General features: G+C 41.0%; 1 protein-coding gene across 3 annotated transcripts in view; it reads right to left on the minus strand.

Moving 5' to 3' along the window:
* LOC130285071 (aldehyde oxidase 1-like) overlaps window positions 1-24,576 on the minus strand; it is a 155,604-nt gene that overhangs the window by 101,662 nt on the left and 29,366 nt on the right. For all 3 annotated transcript variants that reach the window (XM_056536226.1, XM_056536227.1, XM_056536225.1), the window contains 4 exons: window positions 16,650-16,776; window positions 15,818-15,879; window positions 15,669-15,719; window positions 11,956-12,033 (listed from right to left, as the gene is read on the minus strand). In XM_056536226.1, coding sequence (XP_056392201.1) covers window positions 11,956-12,033; window positions 15,669-15,719; window positions 15,818-15,879; window positions 16,650-16,776 — 318 coding nt within the window. The remainder of the gene's footprint in view (window positions 1-11,955; window positions 12,034-15,668; window positions 15,720-15,817; window positions 15,880-16,649; window positions 16,777-24,576) is intronic.

Here is a 24,576-nt window from a genome sequence, read left to right on the forward strand (position 1 = left end):
GACTGCAGCAGAGGGCAGCGATGCGGTCCCCTGGATCCTACAGCTGTCTCGGCATGCTGGGAGTTGTAGTTGCGTACCTCCTGCTGTTGTATAACTACATCTCCCAGCATGCCCTACGGCGATCAGTACATGCTGGGAGTTGTAGTTTCGCAACAACTGAAGGCACACTGGTTGGAAAATACTGAGTTAGGTAACAGCACCTAACTGAAGGTTTTCCAACCAGTGTGCCTCCAGCTGTTGCAAAAGTTCAACTCCCAGCATGCACGGTCTGTCAGTACATGCTGGGAGTTGTAGTTTTGAAACAGCTGGAGGTTTGCCCCCCCCCATGTGAATGTACAGGGTACATTCACATGGGCGGGTTTACAGTAAGTTTCCTGCTTGAAGTTTGAGCTGCGGCAAATTTTTTGCCGCAATGCAAACTCCTAGCGGGAAACTCACTGTAAACCTGCCATTGCAAATGTACCCTAAAAACACTACACTACACTAACACATAATAAAGGGTAAAACACTACATATACACCCCCTTACACTGTTCCCCCCCCCCCCCCAATAAAAATGAAAAAGTATTGTACGGCAGTGTTTCCAAAACGGAGCCTCCAGCTGTTGTAAAATAACAACTCCCAGCATTTTTGGACAGCCTGTCCAGGCATGCTGGGAGTTTAGCAACAGCTTGAGGCACCCTGTTTGAGAATCACTGGCGTAGAATACCCCTATGTCCCCCCCTATAATATCCCTAATTTAGTTCTCAAATGCACATGGTGCTCTCTCACTTTGGAGCCCTGTCGTATTTCAAGGAAACAGTTTAGGGCCATATATAGGGTATTTCCGTACTGCAGTAATTGCACTACAAATTGTGGGGGTCATTTTCTCCTTTTACCCCTTATGAAAAGAAAAAGTTGGGGTCTATACCATTTAACATTTTACACTAACATGCTGGGGTTGCCTTATACTTTTTATTTTCACAAGCTGTAAAAGGAAAAAAAGACCCACAAACTTTGTAACGCAATTTCTCCTGAGTACGGAAATACCCCATATGTCGGTGTAAAATGCTCTAAGGACGCACAACAAGGCTCAGGAGTGAGAGTGCACTATGTACATTTGAGGCCTAAATTGGTGATTTGCACAGGGGTGGCTGATTTTACAGCAGTTCTGACATAAGCGCAAAAAAATAAATACCCACATGTCCCCCCATTTTGAAAACTACACCCCTCATGGAATGTAACAAGGGATATAGTGAGTCTTAACACCCCACAGGTGTTTGACAAATTTTCATTGAAGTTGAGTGGGGGAAAAAAAAAATTTCACTAAAATGTGTTACCCAAAATTTTTCATTTTCACAAGGAAAAATAGGAAAAAAGCCCCCCAAAATTTGTAACCCCATTTCTTTAGAGTAAGAACATACCCCATATGTGGATGTAAAGTGCTCTGCTGGCGCACTACAATGCTCAGAAAAGAAGGAGCGCCATTGGACTTTTGAAGAGAAAATTTGTCTGGAATTGAAGGCCACGTGTGTTTACACAGCCCCCATAGTGCCAGAACAATGGACCCCCCCCCACATGTGACCCCATTTTGGAAACTACACCCCTCATGTAATAAGAGGTACAGTGAGCATTTACACCCCACAGGTGTCTGACAGATTTTAGGAACAGTGGTCCGTGAAAATGAAAAATTTAATTTTTCATTTGCACAGCCCACTGTTCCAAAGATCTGTCAAATGCCAGTAGGGTGTAAATACTCACTGCAACCCTTATTAAATTCTGTGAGGGGGGTAGTTTCCAAAATGGGGTCACATGTGGAGGGGGGGGGTCAACTTTTCTGGCACCACGGGGGGCTTTGTAAAAGCACATGGCCCCTGACTTCCATTCCAAACAAATTTTCTTTCCAAAAGCTCAATGGCGCTCCTCCTTTTCTGAACATTGTAGTGCAACAGCAGAGCACTTGACGTCCACACTTGGGGTATTTCGGTACTCAGAAGAAATGGGGTTACAAATTTTGGGGGTCATGTTCTCCTATTACCCCTTGTAAAAATTAAAAATTTAGGGAAAAACCAACATTTTTGTGAAATTTTTTTCTTCTCATTTACACATCCAACTTTAACAAAAAGTCGTCAAATACCTGTGAGGTGAAAAGGCTCACTGTATCCCTTGTTACGTTCCATGAGGGATGTAGTTTCCAAAATAGTATGCCATGTGGGTTTTTTGTTGCTGTTCTGGCACCATAGGGACTTCCTAAATGCGACGTGCACCCCAAAAAACATTTCAGCAAAATTTGCTTTCCAAAAGCCAAATGTGATCCCTTCCGTTCTCAGCATTGTAGTGTGCCAGCAGAGCACTTGACGTCCACATATGGGGTATTTCCATACTCAGAAGAGATGGGGTTACAAATTTTGGGGGGCATTTTGTCCTATTACCCCTTGTAACTGTAAAAATTAAAAATTTGGGGGAAAACTAGCATTTTAGTGAAAAAAATGTAATAATAATTTACACATCCAACTTTAACGAAAAATCGTCAGACACCTGTGGGGTGTTAAGGCTCACTGTACCACTTGTTACGTTCCTTGAGGGGTGTAATTTCCAAAATAGTATGCCATGTTGGGGTTTTTTGCTGATCTGGCACCATAGGGGCTTCTTAAATGTGACATGCCCCCCCCAAAACCTTTTCAGGAAAACTCGCTTTCCAAAATCCCACTGTTGCTCCTTCCCTTCTGAGCCCTCTAGTGCACCCACAGAGCACTTGACATACACATATGAGGTATTTCCTTACTCAAGAGAAATTGGGTTACACATTTTAGGAAGATTTCTCTCATTTTACCCCTTGTAAAAATTCAAAAACTGGGTCTACAAGAACATGCCAGTGTAAAAAATGAAGATTTTAATTTTCTCCTTCAATTTGCTGCTATTCCTGTTAAACACCTAAAGGGTTAACAAACCTTTTGAATGTCATTTTGAATACTTTGAGGGGTACAGTTTTTATAATGGGGTCATTTATGGGGTATTTCTGAAAAGAAGGCCCTTCAAATCCACTTCAAAACTGAACTGGTCCCTGAAAAATTTTGATTTTGTTGCTATATTTTGAAAATTGTTGCTATATTTTGAAGCCCTCTGATGTCTTCCAAACGTAAAAACTTGTCAACTTTATGATGCCAACATAAAGTAGACATATTGTATATGTGAATCAATATATCATTTATAATTCATTTTCCTTATAAGCTGAGAGCTTGAAAGTTAAAAAGGAAATTATGCAAGTATCGACAAAATTTTACCACTAACATAAAGTAGAATGTGTCACGAAAAAACTGTCTCGGAATCAGAATGAAAGGTAAAAGCATCCCAGAGTTATTAATGCTTAAAGTGACAGTGGTCAGATGTGCAAAAAATGGCCGGGTCCTACAGTGAAAATTGTCTGGGTCCTTAAGGGGTTAAATAGAAGTAATTTTCAAATCTGTTTAACCTTCTGGCACCAGTTGATTTAAAAACCATTTGGTTTTCCACCAGAGTATCCCTTTAAGGCTACTCCTCATTACAGATATCTCAGGTTGAGGTGCCTATGTAGAGGCTCACTGAACGTAGAAAACATGTCTAATCAGTTGTATCCAATGGAAATTAGGGCTATAAAGTTAGCCCTCCTTCACTTTCTTCCTTTTCTCCATCATCAGGAAGTTCACATAGAACAATCTCGCCTGTTTATTATAAAAAAAAGTAGGAGGGACGAAAGTCCTTCCTCTACATATTATATCCTTGGTGGATATCATCATCAGAGGTGTTTAGAATCCCAGAGTGCACTGTCTCAGTCATAATTTTCTCTGTCCAATACAATAGAGTTTAGACCACAAAATCCATCAGATAAAACGGCATATGGATCCCAAAACTTATATTGTGTTGTCCACAAGGCAGAAGATGACTGTAAGATTCTGCTTCCTCCACAATTCCAACCATCCAGAGTCTCTAGGTTGTCGATCAGCTAAAAGGGAATCTGTATTTAGGTCCTTCCCCTCATCCCCTAATTCATAACCATGTGGTTAAACCCATTAAACAACAAGTGAAAGCCATTGCTGGCCTCCCATTCTGACCCTGAAGGGTCTGTTTTTTTTTTTAACAGCCATCAAGCAGCAGGTTCCAGAAGCTTCCAGTTGCAAAAATGTCCTTGGTTAGAAGACGCTACATCCCAATCCTTCCAGCGGAAAAATTTGAGTTTTTCGGAAGAACTTATTCTAAATTTGTGGCTACAAAACAAACATTTGTTCCACATTGTGTAAATCCAATAACAAGTCTTCAGATTCTTTTTGTGCCATTAAGAAAGTTTTCAGAAACTTCTTTATGGAAGTTAATGGATTTCTAGAAAATGTTACTTCTAGTTTGACACTATTTTCATAGCCTAGTACCTTTGTTAGATTTGTCTATAGTACTCAGCCCATTGCATTTTTTAAGTATAACCACTGTGGAAGGCCAAAGAGTAATTCATAGTGTCCTGTAATCACGATGCCTGCGCCAGTTTTATGCTGCCAGCTGTTTGCCTTCAACACATTGTTTAAAATTTAATTGTGTCAACAAAGGTTTACCCATTGCCATGGATATCATCTCTGTGCAGTACAAACCTGACGTTTTTCACTGATACTTGTGCCCTTAAACTAGCATTTAGCTCTGCAGAGGGGTTATATTTTTTAGTTTTTATGGCTATAATTAAATGAATTCCCTGTCATCAAGTTTTGTCTTTTGACCACAGCTACTTCTGTAATGTTGTCAGCCTTTGCATACTGAGATGTGATCAAGGAAACAGTAGACCTGCATCAGCTCGGGTTACAGACACCCCTATCAGATGTTCAGCAACAATCATTATCCTTTTGTACTCTGAAAGGTCTGACATAAAACACCTGTTAAAAAAAGTAATAAACTACACTGCTCAAAAAAATTAAAGGAAAAACTTAAACAACACAATGTAACTCCAAGTCAATCACACTTCTGTGAAATCACACTGTTCACTCAGGAAGCAACACTGATTGACAATCAATGTCACATGCTGCTGCAAATGGAACAGACAACAGGTGGAAATTATAGGCAATTATTAAGACACCCCTAATAAAAGGAGTGGTTCTGCAGGTGGTGACCACAGACCACTTCTCTGTTCCCATGCTTCCTGGCTGATGTTTTGGTCAAACAACCCAGCAGCAGGACCGCTACCTCCGCCTTTGTGCAAGGAGGAGCACTGCTTGAGCCCTGCAAAATGACCTCCAGCAGGCCACAAATGTGCATGTGCCCACTCAAACGGTCAGAAACAGACTCCATGAGGGTGGTATGAGGACCCAACGTCTACAGGTGGGGGTTGTGCTTACAGCCCAACACCGGGCAGGATGTTTGGCATTTGTCAGAGAACACCAAGATTGTCAAATTCGCCAATGGTGCCCTGTGCTCTTCACAGATGAAAGCAGGTTCACACTGAGCACATGTGACAGACGTGGCAGAGTCTGGAGATGCCTTGAAGAATGTTCTGCTGCCTGCAACATCCTCTAGCATGACCGGTTTGGCGGTGGGTCAGTAATGGTGTGGGGTAGCATTTCTTTGGGGGGCTGCACAGCCCTCCATGTGCTTGCCAGAGGTAGCCTGACTGCAATTAGGTACAGAGATGAGATCCTCAGACCCCTTATGAGACCATATGCTGGTGCGGTTGGCAATGGGTTCCTCCTAATGCAAGACAATGTTAGACCTCATGTGGCTGGAGTGTGTCAGCAGTTCCTGCAAGAGGAAGGCATTGATGCTATGGACTGGCCCGCCTGTTCCCGAGACCTGAATCCGATTAAGCACATCTGGGACATCATGTCTCGCTCCATCTATCAATGCCACGTTGCACCACAGACTGTCCAGGAGTTAGCATATGCTTTAGTCCAGGTCTGGGAGGACATCCATCAGGAGACCATCCGTTACCTCATCAGGAACATGCCCAGGCATTGTAGGGAGGTCATACGGGCACGTGGAGGCCACACACACCACTGAGCCTCATTTTGACTTGTTTTAAGGACATTAGATCAAAGTTGGATCAGGCTGTATTGTGGTTTTCCATTTTGATTTTGAGTGTGACTCCATATCCAGACCTCCATGGGTTGATAAATTGGATTTCCATTGATAATTTTTGTGTGATTTTGTTGTCAGCACATTCAGCTATGTAAAGATGAAAGTATTTCATACGATTTAGTTCATTCATTCAGATCTAGGATGTGTTATCTTAGTGTTCCCTTTATTTTTTTGAGCAGTGTATTACTTGTGCTCTTCTAGAAATCAGTTTACCAACAATGATAGAAGTTACACGAGTGTTAGAGTTATTGTGTCCAATCCCTTTAATTACCTACATTTTACAATTCATAGAAAATGCTGCTTAAGCATTCATATTAGCATTCTGAGTTATGGATGGATCACATATTTCTTCATTCATATCTAGTCTTCCAATTTGTTGTTAAAAACCTTGTCCATCTGCCAAGGAAAATTTGGCAACCTGATTTCTTTATTGTAGAAAAAACACGTTCTGTGCCCTTCTGAATGTTACTGGAATTGGATTGTGTTTCATCAGATAAAAACAGCTAATTAAAATATACTGTATGTTTTGGAAATATTCTCAGTGCAAACAATACCTGCTCAGACTGAAAGAGGATTTACTCTGGAACCACAGAACTAGCAAAAGGACTTCAAGGCATCTTTACAGATGACAAATATTATGCAGCATTATGGTTTCCTCTTTCCTATTTCTTTCTTGCAGGGAAAAGACACACAAGACAGACTTTTTTTTTTTAAATCTTATGTTTTACTCTTAGATGAAATATATATCTATAGACAAAAAGAAGCAGAGCTCCTCATAGAGCAATACATCTGGTGAATTGTGAAATATAAGGGGTCTCTAAGGGGTCTGCTCATCTTGTTTGGTTATGTAACAGACACAACCGCTATGCAGGCAAGAGTAAAGGGTGGTGCAGCCTTCTGGTTGTTGGCACAAAACACACAACTGCCAAATGGTACAGTTGTCCAGTGGAGGGAAGGAAAACCGACTATACAGCGCAATCAACCACTTAGGCAGTTTGACTGCTGGATTGCCAGATAGGTGAATTGCGCCGTATAGCCGGTTTTATTTCCCTCCACCGGACAACCTTACTTTTAGATGTGGCTTTGGGGTTATCAGGAAGAGAAGCCACTAAATGCTTCAGCCTCTTTGGAAACACCATGCAAGTCAAGACAAACATAGGTTAATGATAGTAAAAAAGGATAGCCAGTCGACACTGCAATACTATGCAAACCCCTTATGTGGCTTCCACTGACCAGGATATACACTTAGGACAGAACGGTGGTGCTCACTTCCATAGAAAGTAGTTCAATTTTAAATCCACACAGTAGTAAGAAGTAAAAATCCTCCCTGTTGAAGCGCAATCTTGCGAGAAACAATTGTCACCTTTCAAGCATACACACTGGCGTCCGCACCATGCCGGGTGAAACGTTGAATGTATACTTGCACTTATTGATGTAATAAAGACAAGAAAACGTATGATGGTGAGTGCCATTTTATTCTTCTTACTACTGAACAGGCAAACATAGTTTAGATAGGGAAAAAATCTGTTATTATTGCTTGTTTTCTCACTGAAGATCTATATTGCTTAAAGCGTATTTGTCATCACTGAGCCAAAAAAAAAACAAAAAACACTGCAGTCATAGTTGGTAAGTCTCTGATCATTTCCAGCCTATTCTTTTTTGTTTTGGTCTGCCCTGTTGCTCTGAGCACCCATTATCTCCTGTATATGCTTCTGCTGTTATCCTGAACTCTGTGGGAATTCCCAGGCAGTGATGATGCTTGCCCTCACTGTTGTGAACTTCCTTTCCCTTAGTTGCTAAGTTGACAGCAGAAACCAATCAGCTGCCGTCTCCTCTCTGTTCACCTTGGCAGTAGCTACAGAGAGGAGGGAAGTATAGAAAATCAATACACACACATCTCAGCCATAGACACTCACCTCTGATACACACAGCTCAGCCATATACACTCACCTCTGCTACACACGACTCAGCCCTATACACACACAACATCTGCGCTCCGGCCAGACACATTGGCCGTGAGCGCTCTCTTGTCATGTCCCCGCATGCGAATCCCAGCCCATCACTCATCTCCCTGGTTTTCCTGTCCTCGCAGCCCCCAGTGTGCGTGCCCCGCCTCCTATGGCGCGCATGCGCGCCGGAACTCTTACATTTAAAGGGCTAGTACTCAATTAATTAAGTGTCTACACCTGCACCCTGTCTTTAAGTATCAGCTCCTCCCTTTGTTCCCTGCCGGATCTTTGTTGCCTTTGTACCCTAGAGAAAGCTACTGTGTCTCTGTGTTCCTGATATCTGTGTACCTGATCCTAGTACCGTTTCCTGACCCTGCACCTGTGCCACCTGCCCTGACCTACTGCTACCTTAACTTCGCCTTGCCAGTGTCCTTTGGTGTCATGCCACATCCCAGCTACATGTGTGGCCGAGTTGTGCCAGGGGTAGTGACCTGGGTGCCGCCTGCCGCAGCAAGACCATCCTGCTTTGCGGCGTGCTCTGGTGAAAACCAGTGGCACCTTAGACTCCGCTCCCTGGCTTATGTCATCATCCACACAGGCCCAGAGGATCCACCACCTGCCATGACCTGTTACAGTAAGATCCGGCCATGGATCCCACTGAGATGCCTTTGCCAGATGTCTCGGATCTTTCCACCGTCGTGGCTCAACAGTCGCAGCAGTTAGCCCGTCAGGCCCAACAACTGAATCAACTCTTCATCAATGCCATGGATGGTGCAACAGCTTCTTGCCACTCAGCAGCAACAACAGCAACAGCAGAAGCCACCTGTTCCTGAGCCTCCCCCTGCGTCTGCAGCTTCTTCTGGGACCAAACTTCCTTTGTCCTTGCCTTCTAAGTATGACAGAGATCCCAAGCTGTGTAGAGGCTTTGTGACACAGTGTTCTATCAGTCTAGAACTCATGGCGGATCTGTTCCCGACGGAGCATGCTAAAGTGGCGTTTGTGGTCAGTTTGCTGTCATGAAAAGCTTTAGCCTGGACTACTCCTCTCTGGGATCGTAGACATCCGGTCTCCTTGAACCTGTCTGCCTTCCTTGCAGAATTCCGCAATGCATTTAAAGAACCCGCGCGAGCCTCCTCTGCCGAGACGGCTCTTCTGAACCTCTGCCAAGGAAACTCCTCCGTTGGCGACTATGCGGTTCAGTTCCGCACTCTTGCCTCTGAACTTGCTTGGAATGACGAGACCTTGTGTGCTACCATTAAAAAAGGATTTTCCTCTAGAATCATGGATGCAGGAAGAACTTCCTTTGGAAAAAGAACCTGCCCGAAGTTGGCGATTACCACGTCTGGCACCGTGTGCCAATATCGACCTCTAATGTCTTCTTTGCCTCCTGCCGTATAGGCTATGGAAGTGGACCATTTTCGCTTAATGCAGCAGGAAAGATCCTGTCGACGCAATGAGAATTTGCGCATATATTTTGCCAGTCCGGAGCACTTTCTCAAAAACTGTTCAGTATGTCCTCCGCATCCGGGAGAACGCGCTCATCTTGGACAAGTTGGAGTGGCATCCCTTGATGTGAATATTACCTCTCCTCGCTTGACCACCCCGGTTCAAGTGTTTAGCTCTGCCAAGACTTCTTTCATCGCTTCTGCTATTTTTGACTCCGGTTCCGCTGGCAACTTCATTGGTGCCTCCCAGGTCCATAAACACAGTCTTCCAGTGACGCGTCTTGTCAAACCCTTCTACATTTCTTTTGTTAATAGACAAAATCTGAACTGTAAGGTGCAATTCTACACTCGTGCCCTAGAGAAAGCTACTGTGTTTCTGTGTTCCTGATATCTGTGTACCTGATCCTAGTTCCGTTTCTTGACCCTGCACCTGTGCCACCTGCCCTGACCTACTGCTACCTGGACCTCGGCTAGCCAGTGTCCTTTGGTGCCACGCCACATCCCAGCTACCTGTGTGGACGAGTCATGCCAGGGGTAGTGACCTGGGTGCCACCTGCCGTAGCAAGACCATCCTGCTTTGTGGCGGGCTCTGGTGAAAACCAGCGGCACCTTAGACTCCGCTTCCTGGCACGACTCATGTCATCATCCACACAGGCCCAGAAGATCCACAACCTGCTGTGACCAGTTACACACACTCATCTCTGCTACACAGAGCTCATCCATTTACACACTCATCTCTGCTACATACAGCTAAGCCATATACACACTCATCTCTGCTACACACAGCTCAGCTATATACACACTCATCTCTGCCACACACAGTGCATCCATTTACACACTCATCCCTGCTACACACAGCTCAGCCATATACACACATCTTTGCTACACACAGCTCAGCCATATACAAACTCATCACTACTACACACCCATCTTAGCTATACACACAGCTCTGCTACACATATCTCAGCAATATACACACTCAGATTTCCTTCACACTCAGCTAAGTCATATACACACTCAGCTATAATACACACACATCTCAAAGCCATTCACACAGCACTGCTACACAGAGCTCAGCCATATATTGCACATGCACACACAGCTTTAGTACATTGCTTCTATCCTTTCCCAACCTCCACCATGTACTGTATTTACCAGTTATGAAGAGAGGCTGCAGGGTTGTCTGTGTACATGGCAGACACTGCTGTCAGCCTCTGCCTCTTGGTCTGCTCTCCCCTCTGTCAGTAAAAACATGGCTTCTGCTCTCACACGGTGCTGTGCTCTGCACAATGATTGGCAGGCCAGGAGTATACGGAAAAGTGGTAAGCCCACCCTCACTGTTCCTGTGTTCAGCACTGTTGCCACAGTCGGTTAGGACATAGAGACAGGTGGACAACAGCAATGTACATGGTATGGGGACCCCCAGTAGACAGAACTTTTTCCCATAAAAAAAAGTGTTATATTTTTAATTCAAACAAATTGCTAAATTACCTAATTTGATATAAATCTTTAAAAAAATAAAAAGTTTATTAGAGGCTTCCTGTCTACAGGAAGCCTCTAATCCCATTCTAGAAGATAATAACTCCCCTCTAAATAGTGGTGTTCTTAGGAAGCAGAATACTTAAAGTTCCAGTTTCCATATTTAGATTTTCAGGCACAAAAAGTGGGAAAAGGCACAGATCAGATTATAGTTCATGCAGTTGCAATCTATTATACAAATGTTACCCCCACTCAAAGTTGTATGATGGGATTTGGCGGCCATACCTTGTACAGTAAAAAGAAATAAATAAATAAAAAATTTGGACAAATTCTCCTATTGCATGAAAACTAACAGTAATGAAAAAAATGACTTGGTATAGTCATGACCATAACACCCTTTGAAATGTATAAGTTATAAACATAACTTATAAAATAATAAACCAATAGGAGCTGAGTTGCAGTAAGCATGACCATTACACAATGCAGGGAGCTGTATACCAGCTGAATACTGGGGGTGCCAGGTGCTGGCACCCCATTAATCAGAGGATACACAGACAACAAAACAGTCCCTTTAAAGGGTAGCTCCCACCATCCTATTTTTTTTTTTGCTAGCCCGTTCCCTCCCGCTACGGCACTAGCCCGTTCCCTCCTCTCCCCCCCTTCCGCCCCGCATACCCCGTTCTCTCATTACACTTGCAGTCCCTGGTCACACAAACACACTGGAGGTGATTTATCAAGACTTGTGCAGAGGAAAGTTGACCAGTTGCCCATAGCAACCAATCAACTCGCTTCTTCAATTTTCAAAAAGGCTTCTGAAAAAAATATTAAAGAAGTAATCTGATTGGTTGCTATGGGCAATTGGTCAGCTTTTCCTCTGCACAGGTTTGGATGAACACCCCCTACTAACTCCAGGATTCCTCAGGAGGAGCGAATCCATGAGCACTGTGTGTTCTCTTAGACATTTCCTTTATTATCAGAGCAAGCTAGAAATCTGCAGTATTACATTATTACACTTACTATCAGCTCAGGTGGAAATATAAGTTCTTGTGTTGGATCCAATGGTAAACAATCCTGTTCATTGAATAGTTTGGGTGTCTGTAATACAGAATGCTAATTATTACTATATTATAATGTATATTATTGTAAATATAATGGTATGTATTTTAGTAGTTTGTTTAGTAGTGTGTTTATTCTACTATATAACAATTAATATTATTGTACAGTGATCCCTCAACTTACAATGGCCTCAACATACAATAGTTTCAACATACAATGGTCTTTTCTGGACCATCGTAAGTTGAAACCAAACTCAACATACAATTCTACAGACAGTCCAGATCTGTGAAACGTGTCAATGGCTGGAAGAATCGACCAATTAGAATGGGCATTCACTGGTAAAACCCCTGTATTACTGAAGTGTATGCACTGACTGGTGTCTGATAGCGCCCCCTACAGTACAGGGAGGTATTACATGTTCTGTACTCCTTACCTGTGCCAGGGTTAGCTGCTCCTTTGGACACCAGGTGAGGGCGACTCCATTACTTTTTTAGGACATTGCATGTACTGTACAGGACCCTGAAGAAGCTCCTGTCCTCTACATAGACCAGTGTTTCCCAAGCAGGGTGCCCCCAGCTGTTGCAAAACTACAACTCCCAGCATGCCCGGACAGCCTTTGGCTGTCCGGGCATGCTGGGAGTTGTAGTTTTGCAACAGCTGGAGGCTCCCTGCTTGGGAAATACTGACATAGTGATTACAGCTCCCAGCATATATTTCCTACTTTTATATGTAAGGATTTGCTTTATCTATATTAGTTATCTACTTATTTTTCTTTAATTCTCACTTTTTCCTATTTTTGGATGACATTTTGGGGCTTCAGAACCAATTACCAGGTTTCCATAGAGTTCTGGTCTCAACATACAATGGTTTCAACATACAGTGGTTGTCCTGAAACCAATTAATATTGTAACTTGAGGGTCCACTGTATATATGATAATGGTATGTATTTTAGTAGTATATTATATAGTAGTATAAACACACTACTAAACAATGTATATTATTGTATATATATAAAAATGGTATGTATTTTAGTAGTGTGTTTATTAGTAGTTGCACATTCTTATTTTATGTGCCCCTAATAAAGAAAAATATATATCACACAATGGTTTTCACCCTAAAAACATATGTGCACAAGCTGTTTTGGGGAAATCTACACAAAAACACTATACATATTATTTAGACATAGGTTGATTATTGAACAACCATTAAACAAACATGACTGTGTTACGCATTTTAGTCCCATTGGCTTGTGCAGTTGTTCAAGCTGTAAAAATTGCTGTAAATTTTTTTTCCCTAAAGATCTTGTGTGAATAAAAGATCTTTCCCGAATAAAAGATCTTTCGTCTTACTATATAACAAAAACTTAAAACACAGCTTACTACTATCCAGAGGATAGCAGACTGTTGCCTTAAAGGGTACCTCTCATCAAATAAACTTTTGATATATTTTAGATTAATGAATGTTGAATAACTTTCCAATAGCATGTTAATGAAAAATATGCCTCTTTCTATTGTATTTTTCCCGATCAGTCCTGTCAGCAAGCATTTCTGACTCATGCTGGAGTCCTAAACACTCAGAGCTGCCAGCCTGCTTTGTTCACAGCCAAACAGGCTGTGAACAAAGCAGGCTGGCAGCTCTGAGTGTTCTCCTTTGTGAACAAAGCAGACTGGCAGCTCGTAGTGTTTAGGACTCCAGCATGAGTCTGAAATGCTTGCTGCCAGGACTGGTAGGGAGACCCCTAGTGGTCATTTCTTCAAAGTGGAAAATTAAATAGAAAGCATATTTTTTAATAACATGCAATTGTAAAGTTATTCTGCATACATTAATCTATAATATATCAAAAGTTTTTTTTTGATGAGAGGTACTCTTTAAAAGATTATCCAGAGTTAAAGCAGACCTGTCAGTAAGTTTTAGGATATAAAATAATGCTACAAAATGGACCCAAGGTTAGTAAGGGGCCAAAACTACAAAAATCCAAACCCCAGGGCCGAATCCCGGGGTGAAAATCCTCTTTATACACACCCCTAAAATATAACTTTTAATGATGTAACTAAGACTTCCCCAAAGTGAAAGTTAAAACTGACACATGACAGGGTAATGTGCTATCAACTATGAATACAGAGAACAATTCTCTTAGTAATGATAATTTGCAGTGCTGCAGTCTACCGCAATTAGCACCTGTCTATGTGTTTAAAATGTACACGACAGCAATACACCTCTTGAGAATGCCATTGTAATGGTGAAACATGTAGAGGTAGGCATGTTGTGTAAATTTTAAACACACATAGACAGGTGCTAATTGTGATAGACCACAGCACCGCAAATTATCATTACTTAGAGAATTGTTCTCAGTATTCATAGTTGATAGCATATTACCCTGTCATGTGTCAGTATTAATTTTCACCTTGGGGAAGTTTTAGTTACATCAGCAAAAGTTATATTTTAGGGGTGTGCATTAAGGGTTTTTTTACCCTGGGCTTCTGGTCTGGGGTTTGTATTTTTGTAGGATATAAAGTAAAGGCATAGCTGTATATGGCTTTTGACCCTTTTTTTTTATCATTCGTTAACTGACCACTCCAGCGCCATGATATAATGCAAAGAGAAAATAAAAGGAAAGAGAGAATGGCGCCTCTTGTAACTCTGCGAATATAGAGGGAGATGATAGCCTAAAGATGGACTCTCACCTGTTACACCTCTTGGTTTTTAAACATATTGCCCCATATAGCGGGGTACCAGGGAACTGCCAGCCAGAGGAGTGGTTGCTGGACACCGAGTGATCGGGTCCAGAATTAGGCAAATTCAGAAAAAGAAAATAGAACTCCAACTCGGCGCTGTTCCAATGAGGCAACGTTTCCGTTCTTAATCAAGTAAAACCATATTTATTTGATAAATTAGTTTTACAGGCACATCAGAGGCAAGACGCGTTTCGGGTCACTACGTACCCTTTCTCAATTGAGGATGTACATCCGCAATTGAGAAAGGGTACGGAGTGACCCGAAACGCGTCTTGCCTCTGATGTGCCTGTAAAACTAATTTATCAAATAAATATGGTTTTACTTGATTAAGAACGGAAACGTTGCCTCATTGGAACAGCGCCGAGTTGGAGTTCATTTTTCTTTTTCTGAATATGATATAATGCAAGTTAGTCTTTGGAGCCCACTGGGCGTTCCTCTCAGCTTCTAGATTAGAGGGGAAAAACAGAGATTACAGTAGCGCCTAGTGGCTATCAATCAGGGGGTTGAGGAGGAGACCAGAATACAGAAGGGAGTCACTAACTGGTGAAGGGGACGAACTGCTGGGCTATAGCAGCTGAGGGGAACGCCCATTGGACTCTAAAGCCTAATTTGCATATCCATTCCTTTACTTTATACCCTTAAAACTCGTTGATAGGTCAGAGTTAAATGTCACCTTAAAAAGATTAAAATTGTATGTTTTTATTAATTTTAATCTAATGTGTATGTGTTCCTTAACTGATATTCTCTGTCGCTAAAGGGTGGAAAAGAAGATGGGGAAAAAAAACAACAACAACAAAGAATAATATGAAAGAATAATTAATAAAATTGAATGATAACATTAAATAACATTGAATAATTAAGATGATCACATGACCAATGTAGCTTTGAAAAGGGTACTTTGCAAATCAAAATGAGGGAAGAAAAAGCTGTATACTATACCTTCATTTCACTCAGTTTATTTTCATTATCAGTTTTATTTAAACAGCAACTCTAAAGGAAAAATGTCAAAATCAATTTAGGAGGGATATATGGGTACTGCAAATAAACGTAATGAATAAATAAATAAAAATAAATGTTATTCTACTAACCTTATCAAATGTTTTAAAACCATCCAAAATGGGCCTGTAACCTGTGCATCTGCAGAGGTTTCCTAATGCATAAAAGATTATAAACCATAATTCAATGTTCATGTGACATTATTAGATGAAGAGTAGTATAAATAATAATATTAGAAGAAATAGCACAAAGGGCAGTTACAGTCAGCCCACTGGCACTACATATTAAAGGGGTACTCCGGTGAAAAATATATTTTATATATATATATTTATTTATTTATTTATTTTATCAACTGGTGCAAGAACGTTAAACAGATTTGTAAATTACTTCAATTTAAAAATCTTAGTCCTTGCAGTACTTTTCAGCTGCTGTATGCTCCACAGGAAGTTCTTTTCTTTCTACATTTCTTTTCTGTCTGATCACAGTTCTCTCTGCTGACACCTCTGTCGGTCTCAGGAACTGTCCAGAGCAGGAGAAGTTTGCTATGGGGATTTGCTCCTGTTCTTGACAGTTCCTGAGACAGACAGAGGTGTCAGCAGAGAACACTGTAGTCAGACAGAAAAGAAATTCAAAAAGAAAAGAACTTCCTGTGGAGCATACTACAGCTGATAAGTGCTGAAAGGGTTAAGATTTTTAAATAGAAGTAATTTACAAATCTGTTTAACATTCTGGCACCAGTTGATTTAAATAATTTTTTTTTACTGGAGTACTCCTTTAAGACAAACCACCAAGGAAGGATTTTAACAAGCCTATTACTTTGTCCCTGCTGAAGATAAGCCAAGTATTTCCTATTACCACAGCATTCTGTAGAGATGATGCATGGTAAGAGTATACCTCTATACGTTAGATACAGTTATTACCTACCAGATAAGTAGGCCATAATCTCTTGAATGTTGGGCTCTGGGTTATTTCTTAGTAGCGAGTACATGGACATCACCATTCCAGGACTACAGAACCCACACTGTGAACCATGAGCTTTAGCTAATCTCTCCTAAACAGTGAACATAAATAACAGGTATTAGTAGCAGCAATAGCAGACAATACAATGGACTATTATTAACAACAATAGAAAACAGGAGCCGCTTAGCCTTTAAGTTAAAAGCTTGTAAATTATCAGCCTCATCTTTAAAGTGGTCCCACATATGCCTAAAAGACATTTATGGCTTGTGTTGGGGGAATGGGGACTACTCTGTATATTCCCCCATGTAGATTCATAATAGCAGGTATTGGAAGAAAATGTGGACAAATTTTGGCGCTGGAACTCTGGACATTAAGAAAATCAGAAACACATCCGCATTCCTTTCAGAGGCTTTATTGTGAATACATAAGCTACGCATTTCTGGTCCGAACCGGACCCTTCGTCAGGAAAGGATACCTTGCCTGACGAAGGGTCCGGTTCGGACCAGAAACGCGTAGCTTATGTATTCACAATAAAGCCTCTGAAAGGAATGGGGATGTGTTTCTGATTTTCTTAATGTCCAGAGTTCCAGCACCAAAATTCGTCCACATTTTCTTCCAATACCTGCTATTACCTTACACTGGGACAGCGTGCCTGCTACCTGAGGACTGAGGCTACGGACCTGGGAATTGTTACCATACCACACTTGTTAGGTGTTGTGCCCTGAATTTTTAAACATTCTTCACTAGAGGCGCAATTTCCCTCTTTCTTTTTTCCTCTCTCTTTATGTCCCATGTAGATTCAGACAGTGGGCCATCCATATAAAATTCTGTACTAACATAACGTCAGCAGTTATAATGCGCTGCGTTTATAAAGAATTTATTATGGCCCTCTATTAACTTCTCCAATAAGAAGCCAGAGTTTTCTAGCCATAGCCTTATTGACAACTTGGTTTTACCATTCCCCTTGTCAATGGGATGTGTCACTACACAGTCTGATACTCCCAGCAATGAATGTACTCCAGAAATTTATGGGAAATACACATATATATCGGTCATGACCATGTGATCAATTCATTTTGCACTCCACTTTGGTTTTCCTTATCTTGATGGTGTAGTTTATATGTTTAAGGGACTGACAAGGGGTGCTGCTTTCAGTTTTTTGACCACCCCTGTCCACTGAAAACAGACAGGAGAAGCCAGAATTGAGGAAATAGGACAACCAGTAAGTAATATACTTACTTGTAAGATAGGACAATCCAGTAAGTTTAACAGATTTGTAAATTACTTTTTTTTTTATTTAAATATTTTTTATTCAAACATTAATATTATGCAATCAATATAAATATATTCAATACAACACAGTGCGCATTATATACCCTTTTATCCCCCCCCTTAATACCAAAAAATAAAAATTTCCCCACTCTACCATATTAATTAATTTCTATAATCTCTTTTTACCATTTCTATCATTCCCTCTAGCACAGAACAACATTCTATGTAGTTGCTTCCTCTTTTCTCTACTTAAAGGGGTACTCCGGTGAAAAACTTTTTTTTTTTTTTTTTAAATCAACTGGTGCCAGAAAGTTGAACAGATTTGTAAATTACTTCTATTAAAAAATCTTAATCCTTCCTGTACTTATTAGCTGCTAAATACTACAGCAGAAATTATTTTCTTTTTGAAACACAGAGCTTTCTGCTGACATCATGAGCACAGTGCTCTCTGCTGACATCTCTGTCCATTTTAAGAACTGTCCAGAACAGCATATGTTTGCTAAGGGGATTTTAACCATGTCTACAACCTTATCCCCTAGCATTCACCCCGTTGAATGCTTTAATTGTGTCTAAAGACCGGATGGAATGGGAGCCCCCCTCCTTAACATTAACCAATTGGATGTTAGACAGAACCATATGAATATTATGTTTAGCCATCCTCCCTGGGATAAAGCCACACTGATCTTTTCCCATTAAACCCGTTATCACTCCTTTTAGCCTATTGGCCATTGCTTTTGCTATGATCTTAAAGGGGTACTCCGGGGGAATTTTTATTATTTTTTATAAATCAACTGGTGCCAGAAAGATAAACAGATTTGTAAATTACCTCTATTAAAAAAATCTTAATCCTTCCAGTACTTGTTAGCTGCTGAATACTACAGAGGAAATTATTTTCTTTTCGGAACACAGAGCTCTCTGCTAAATCATGAGCACAGTGCTCTCTACTGACATCTCTGTCCATTTTAAAAACAGCTCAGAGTAGGAGAAAATCCGCCTTGGCAAACTGGACAGTTTGCTGCTCTGGACAGTTCCTAAAATGGACAGAGATGTCAGCAGAGAGCACTGTGGTCATGATGTCAGCAGAGAGCACTGTGTTCCAAAAAGAAAATAATTTCCTCTGTAGCATTCAGCAGCTAATAAGTACTGGAAGGATTACGATTTTTTAAAAGAAGTAATTTACAAATCTGTTTAACTTTCTGGCACCAGTTGATTAAAAATAAAATAATAGTTTTCCCCCGGAGTACCCCTTTAACATCAGTATTTAATAATGATATGGGTCTACACGACCTCATATCTTCGTTCTCTTTGTTTGGTTTTAATATTAAAATGATTGTGGCTTCACACATTGACCCAGTAAATTGACCCTTTTCCAGTCCTGTATTAAAAACTCTTTCCAAAGCTGGAATAAGAACTTGACCGAACTTGCGATATATCACAAACGGGAAACCATCCCCCCGGGCGACGTGTTACCTTTTATTGATCTCAATGTTAACTCCAGTTCCCCGTTAAAGGCGCTTCCATTTTTTCTCTCTGTTCATTATTTATTCTGGGGAAATCAATATTATCCAAATATTTTTCTAGTTCAACGTAACTTTTATTAAATTCTGATCTATAGAGCCCTGCATAGTAAAATGTCCCCAGTATTTTACCCCTTTCTGTACACCATTGTCCCTGTTCATCCTTTATACCTGTTATATTTTGATTGGCTTATTGATTTTGAGCTATCGCGATCAAATATTTATTAGGCTTCCCTGCCTGTACAAATCATTGTTGTCCTATGAATAGATATTTATTTCTGTTTTTCCCCATGTATATTTTCATTTAACTTGTCCTGTTTTTCCTGCCAATTCTCGCTATTCTCTTCAGAGGGATCCTCTACAATTTTATTTTATGCTTCTCTAGTTGCTCTTTTCAATCACTCTTCCTTTTTTTTTTTTTTTTTTTTTTAACTCTTTTTCTTCTTATAAATTGCTCTAGTTATTTCCCCTCTCAGGAAGGCCTTACTCCGAGCCCCAATTCATCTCAAAAACTGTACTAAATTATTTTTAATCCTATCAATATCTATGAGGTTTAACCAATGGGGATTCATTTTCTTGGTACACAGTCTCCCCTCTCAGTATCAATTATAATTTCTACAACAGAATGATCAGATAAGCATCTTGTTAAATAATTTATCTTACTAACTTTATCTAAACGAGTGTATTTACCAGACACATATCTATCCGAGACATGGTCTGGCAGGTTCTATTCAAACATGAAAACACTTTTTTTGTGGATATTGCATCCTATCTCTCTACTTAATTTCGCCAACGGTGTTTGACCCCGACTTTTACCAATCTCTTTGAACCTTAACCTATCCGACTCCTCATTCATCACACAGTTCATATCGCCCTGAACCAACACCGGTCATGCATCTTTAGATATGCAAAATTCAAATAATAGAGTGTCGGATGAATACGGAGGGGGAATGTACACAAATGCTAAAATGCATATCAAATTATATAGCCTACCATATAAAAAAACAAATCTACCCTCCCAATCCAATAATTTATCTTTTAATTCCCCATCTTACTTTTTTGTGAAATAAAACTGTAACCCCCTTGAACAGGAAGTAAAAAAACGAGTGATAATGTGCCCACCAACTTCTTTTAACCAAATGTGCATTATCCTTTGTTAAATGGGTTTCCAATAACCCAACAATCCCAGGGGCATGATTTTTCAGAACACCCATGATTGCCATATGCTTTATACCATCCCTCATTCCCTTTATGTTCCATACTATTACCTTAGTACTCATCAGTCACTCTTTACATATAAATATATAAATTTAGGTCACCATTCCATTGTAAGAGTAATACCCACAAGTAAGTGGAAGAAAAAAAAAAAAAAGCCCACTCCCTTCCCCCCCTACCCCCTCTGCCAGAGTGTTCCCATCTAAACAAGCCTCTATTCTTGCACAATATAACCCCCCTTAATGCCAGCAACCCCTATTCAATATTTTTCACCCCCGTGGCGCCCATCCAATCTGTTACTTCCTTTGAATTGTCGAAGAAAAAAAGTTCCCATTATATATTATCCTAATCCTAGCCAGAAACATCAAAGAAAACTTAAAGGGGTATTCCAGGCAAAAACTTTTTTTTATATATCAACTGACTCCGGAAAGTTAAACAGATTTGTAAATTACTTCTATTAAAAAATCTTAATCCTTCCAATAGTTATTAGCTTCTGAAGTTTTCTGTCTAGCTGCTCATTGATGATGTCACGTCCCGGGAGCTGTGCATGATGGGAAAATATCCCCATAGGTACTGCACAGCTCCCGGGACGTGAGTCATCAGAGAGCAGTTAGACAGAAAACAACAACTCAACTTCAGAAGCTAATAACTATTGGAAGGATTAAGATTTTTTAATCAAAGTAATTTACAAATCTGTTTAACTTTCCGGAGCCAGTTGATATATAAAAAAAAGTTTTGTCCTGGAATACCCCTTTAACCCTGTTCTGGTATAACCTTTTTTTTTTACATTTTTAAACCTAATCCGCTTCCTCTTGGTTTCCATTGCATAGTCAGGAAAAATTGCAATTTTATTATTGCTAATCAAGTTCTTTTTTCCCATCCTGCTCTTACCACACTCTCTCGATCCTGTGAATTTACACATCTTTATTAACATAGTTATTGGATTACTGCCAGGAGAAAGAGGTGTTGATGGGATCCTACTTTCTATTCTTTTCTCATGTAGCTCTTTAGTCGGGATCAATGTTGTATTAATCCATCCTTTCACAAATTTTATGGTATCTCTACCCTCAACTCCCTCCGGGACCCCTATTACGCTCATATTATATCTCCTGGAGCGATCCTCTAAATCAATCACCTTTTTTTTTCCAAAAATTGATTTGTGTCTAACACTTTCCTAATTTTCTCTTCAACTTCAACCATTTTATCCTCTAGTGTTGACACTCTCCCCTCTACTTCTGTACATCTTTCCCTTATTCCTTTAAAGGAGTAGTCCAGTGGTGATTCAGTGGTGAGCAACTTATCCCCTATCCTAAGGATAGGGGATAAGTTGCAGATCGCGGGGGGTCCGACCGCTGGGGCCCCCTGCGATCTCCTGTATGGAGCCCCGACAGCCCGCGGGAAGGGGGCGTGTCGACCTCCGCACGAGGCGGCGGCCGACACGCCCCCTCAATACAACTCTATGGCAGAGCCGAAGCGCTGCCTTCGGCAATCTCCGGCTCTGCCATAGAGATGTATTGAGGGGGCGTGTCGGCCGCCGCCTCGTGCGGGGGTCGACACCCGCTATCTCGGCGGAGAGCCGGGGCCCCGTACAGAGAGATCGCAGGGGGCCCCAGCGGTCGGACCCCCCGCGATCTCAAACTTATCCCCTATCCTTAGGATAGGGGATAAGTTTTTCACCACTGGACTACCCCTTTAAGAGCCTCTCTAATCAATGATATCTCACCTCCAATTGCACTCACTTGTGCTGTTAATGAATCTATTGCGTTATTGCATTTTCCCACCACCTCCAAGACAATTTTTAAAGCTAAGGGGTCTACTCCCCCGCTGGTCCCCTCTTTCGAATGTGGTTCCACATTTTTTCCCTGGTTTCTGTTTCTCCCTGTATTAACCGACCCTGGGGATGCCAGAAATGTATACATTTTTCCCGCATGTTTTGATTTCTTTTCTTTTACTGGACTTACTGATTCCCTTTTTTTCTGGGGCATGATTAGTGATATGATCTCTACTTTTCTTCCCCAATTCACTGCTTCAAACTTCACCCTCTATCCTGTCAAAATACTACTGGACGTATGTGGTTAATTATATATTAGATGTAATAGTTCAATCTAATGTGCATCAATCTTTCCAAGTGGTGCTGGTTCCTCACCAAACACCTTAAATCGGATACATTGGACAGTTATTGATACGATATAGGCAAGTTATTACTACACCCTCTGAAGATACAACCGCCAATCCAATTGACCAGTTCTTCAACCGTTGCTCCCACAGATCTTCTGAAGAAACAGTCTCTTACTCAAAATTAAGCAGCAACAAAAAGAACAGTAGAATTAACCCTGGTATGAAAGAATTATCATCAATAGTCCAATAACAGAATCTTCAATTGTTAATACAGAATTCAGCAACAGGGTCAACACCAAAGTAAGTTATATAATCATTAACAACAGGATTTATTAGTCATTTAACAAATCCCCAATCTGGGTCTCCTGCCGTCTAACCCCTAAAAATGTGATTAAAAAAAGGGGTTAAGCGGCAGGGTTCGCAGTGAGATCAATTATATGATGATTAAATCCCCACATTAGGTATCCCAATGTTGTTGTAGCGTTCCTATTAACAATCATTCCCTCAAGGCATATTAAATCACATATCAGGATTAAACAGAAAAGTTAGTCAAATTGTTAGCAAAAACTCAGATCTAATCTCCTGTTATTCATACAACATATCTATAGATGAGCAAATCGAAGCTGACGAACCAGAATTCATTACGAATTTCATGAAATATTCGATTTGCAACGAATGCGAATATCGCAGCGCTTTTATCGTGCAAATCGCTGCATTAAACTCCATTTCCTGCGGTCCAGGCAGCCATTTTGTGGCTTGTCATATAATTCATTACACTGCATACAGATAGGACGGACATCGCTGTGTGTGTGTTACACAGAAAAGCTCATTCCAGCAGCGTTTCACATCCTAGTCACATCAGCTTTCTCGTGGACAGAGAGCAATTTTTTTTTTCACTGAAAAGGATTTTTACTGCAGCCATTAAAGGAGATGTCCGGTGCAGACTTTTCTATTCCATCCTGCCCGGGCTGCAAAAGAAGACATAACAAACTTTCACTTACCTTCCTACATTCTCCCGGAACTCAACAACAGCTGCTCAGTCGGCCGGGCTGTTTACTTCCTACTTCCCTTAGCCCAATACGTCACACGGCGCATCAGCCTATCACTGGCCGAGGCAGGACATCGCTGCGGCCGGTGATAGTGTGAAGCGCCGTGTGATGTACCGGGCTAAGGGAAGTAGTAAGTAGACCGCCCAGCCGAACGATCAGCTGTTGCGGAGCTCCGGGGGAACGTTGGAAGGTAAGTGAAAATTTGTTTCATCTTTTTTTGCAGCCCGGACAGGATGGAATAGAAAAAGTCTGCACCGGACATATCCTTTAACCTCCCAGTTACTTTCTTCAGCATTGTATTACACAGAGGGGCAGATAGCTGTGTGTGTTGCCTCATACATTTCAACAAGCTGCCTCAACTTCATAAACCTTAGCAAAGGAGGCAGGAATAATTCAGCGCAATTCTGTGTCTTTGTTCCACAACAACTCATCTGCTGGTTATAATAGTCCGTAGATGGTATAATACCCAGCAGTCCGCTACTATTTTGTATCTGTTAATCTGTCAAGGGCATACATACTGTGAAAGGACAGCCAAAAGTAATCACTGGCTGGGGTTTTACTCCAATACATTTATTAAGTGTAGAGTAGCACATTTTTCTGCCCTCATAAGTGCATACCACATACTTACATCTAAGTAGTGTACTATTTTGTAGCCAACAGTACACACCTTCTGCTGTTCTAGACAAATATTGTTTTAAGTGTAGTGAAGCGTATTGTACT

Source organism: Hyla sarda, chromosome 8, assembly GCF_029499605.1.
Source record: "Hyla sarda isolate aHylSar1 chromosome 8, aHylSar1.hap1, whole genome shotgun sequence".
Lineage (NCBI taxonomy): Eukaryota > Metazoa > Chordata > Amphibia > Anura > Hylidae > Hyla > Hyla sarda.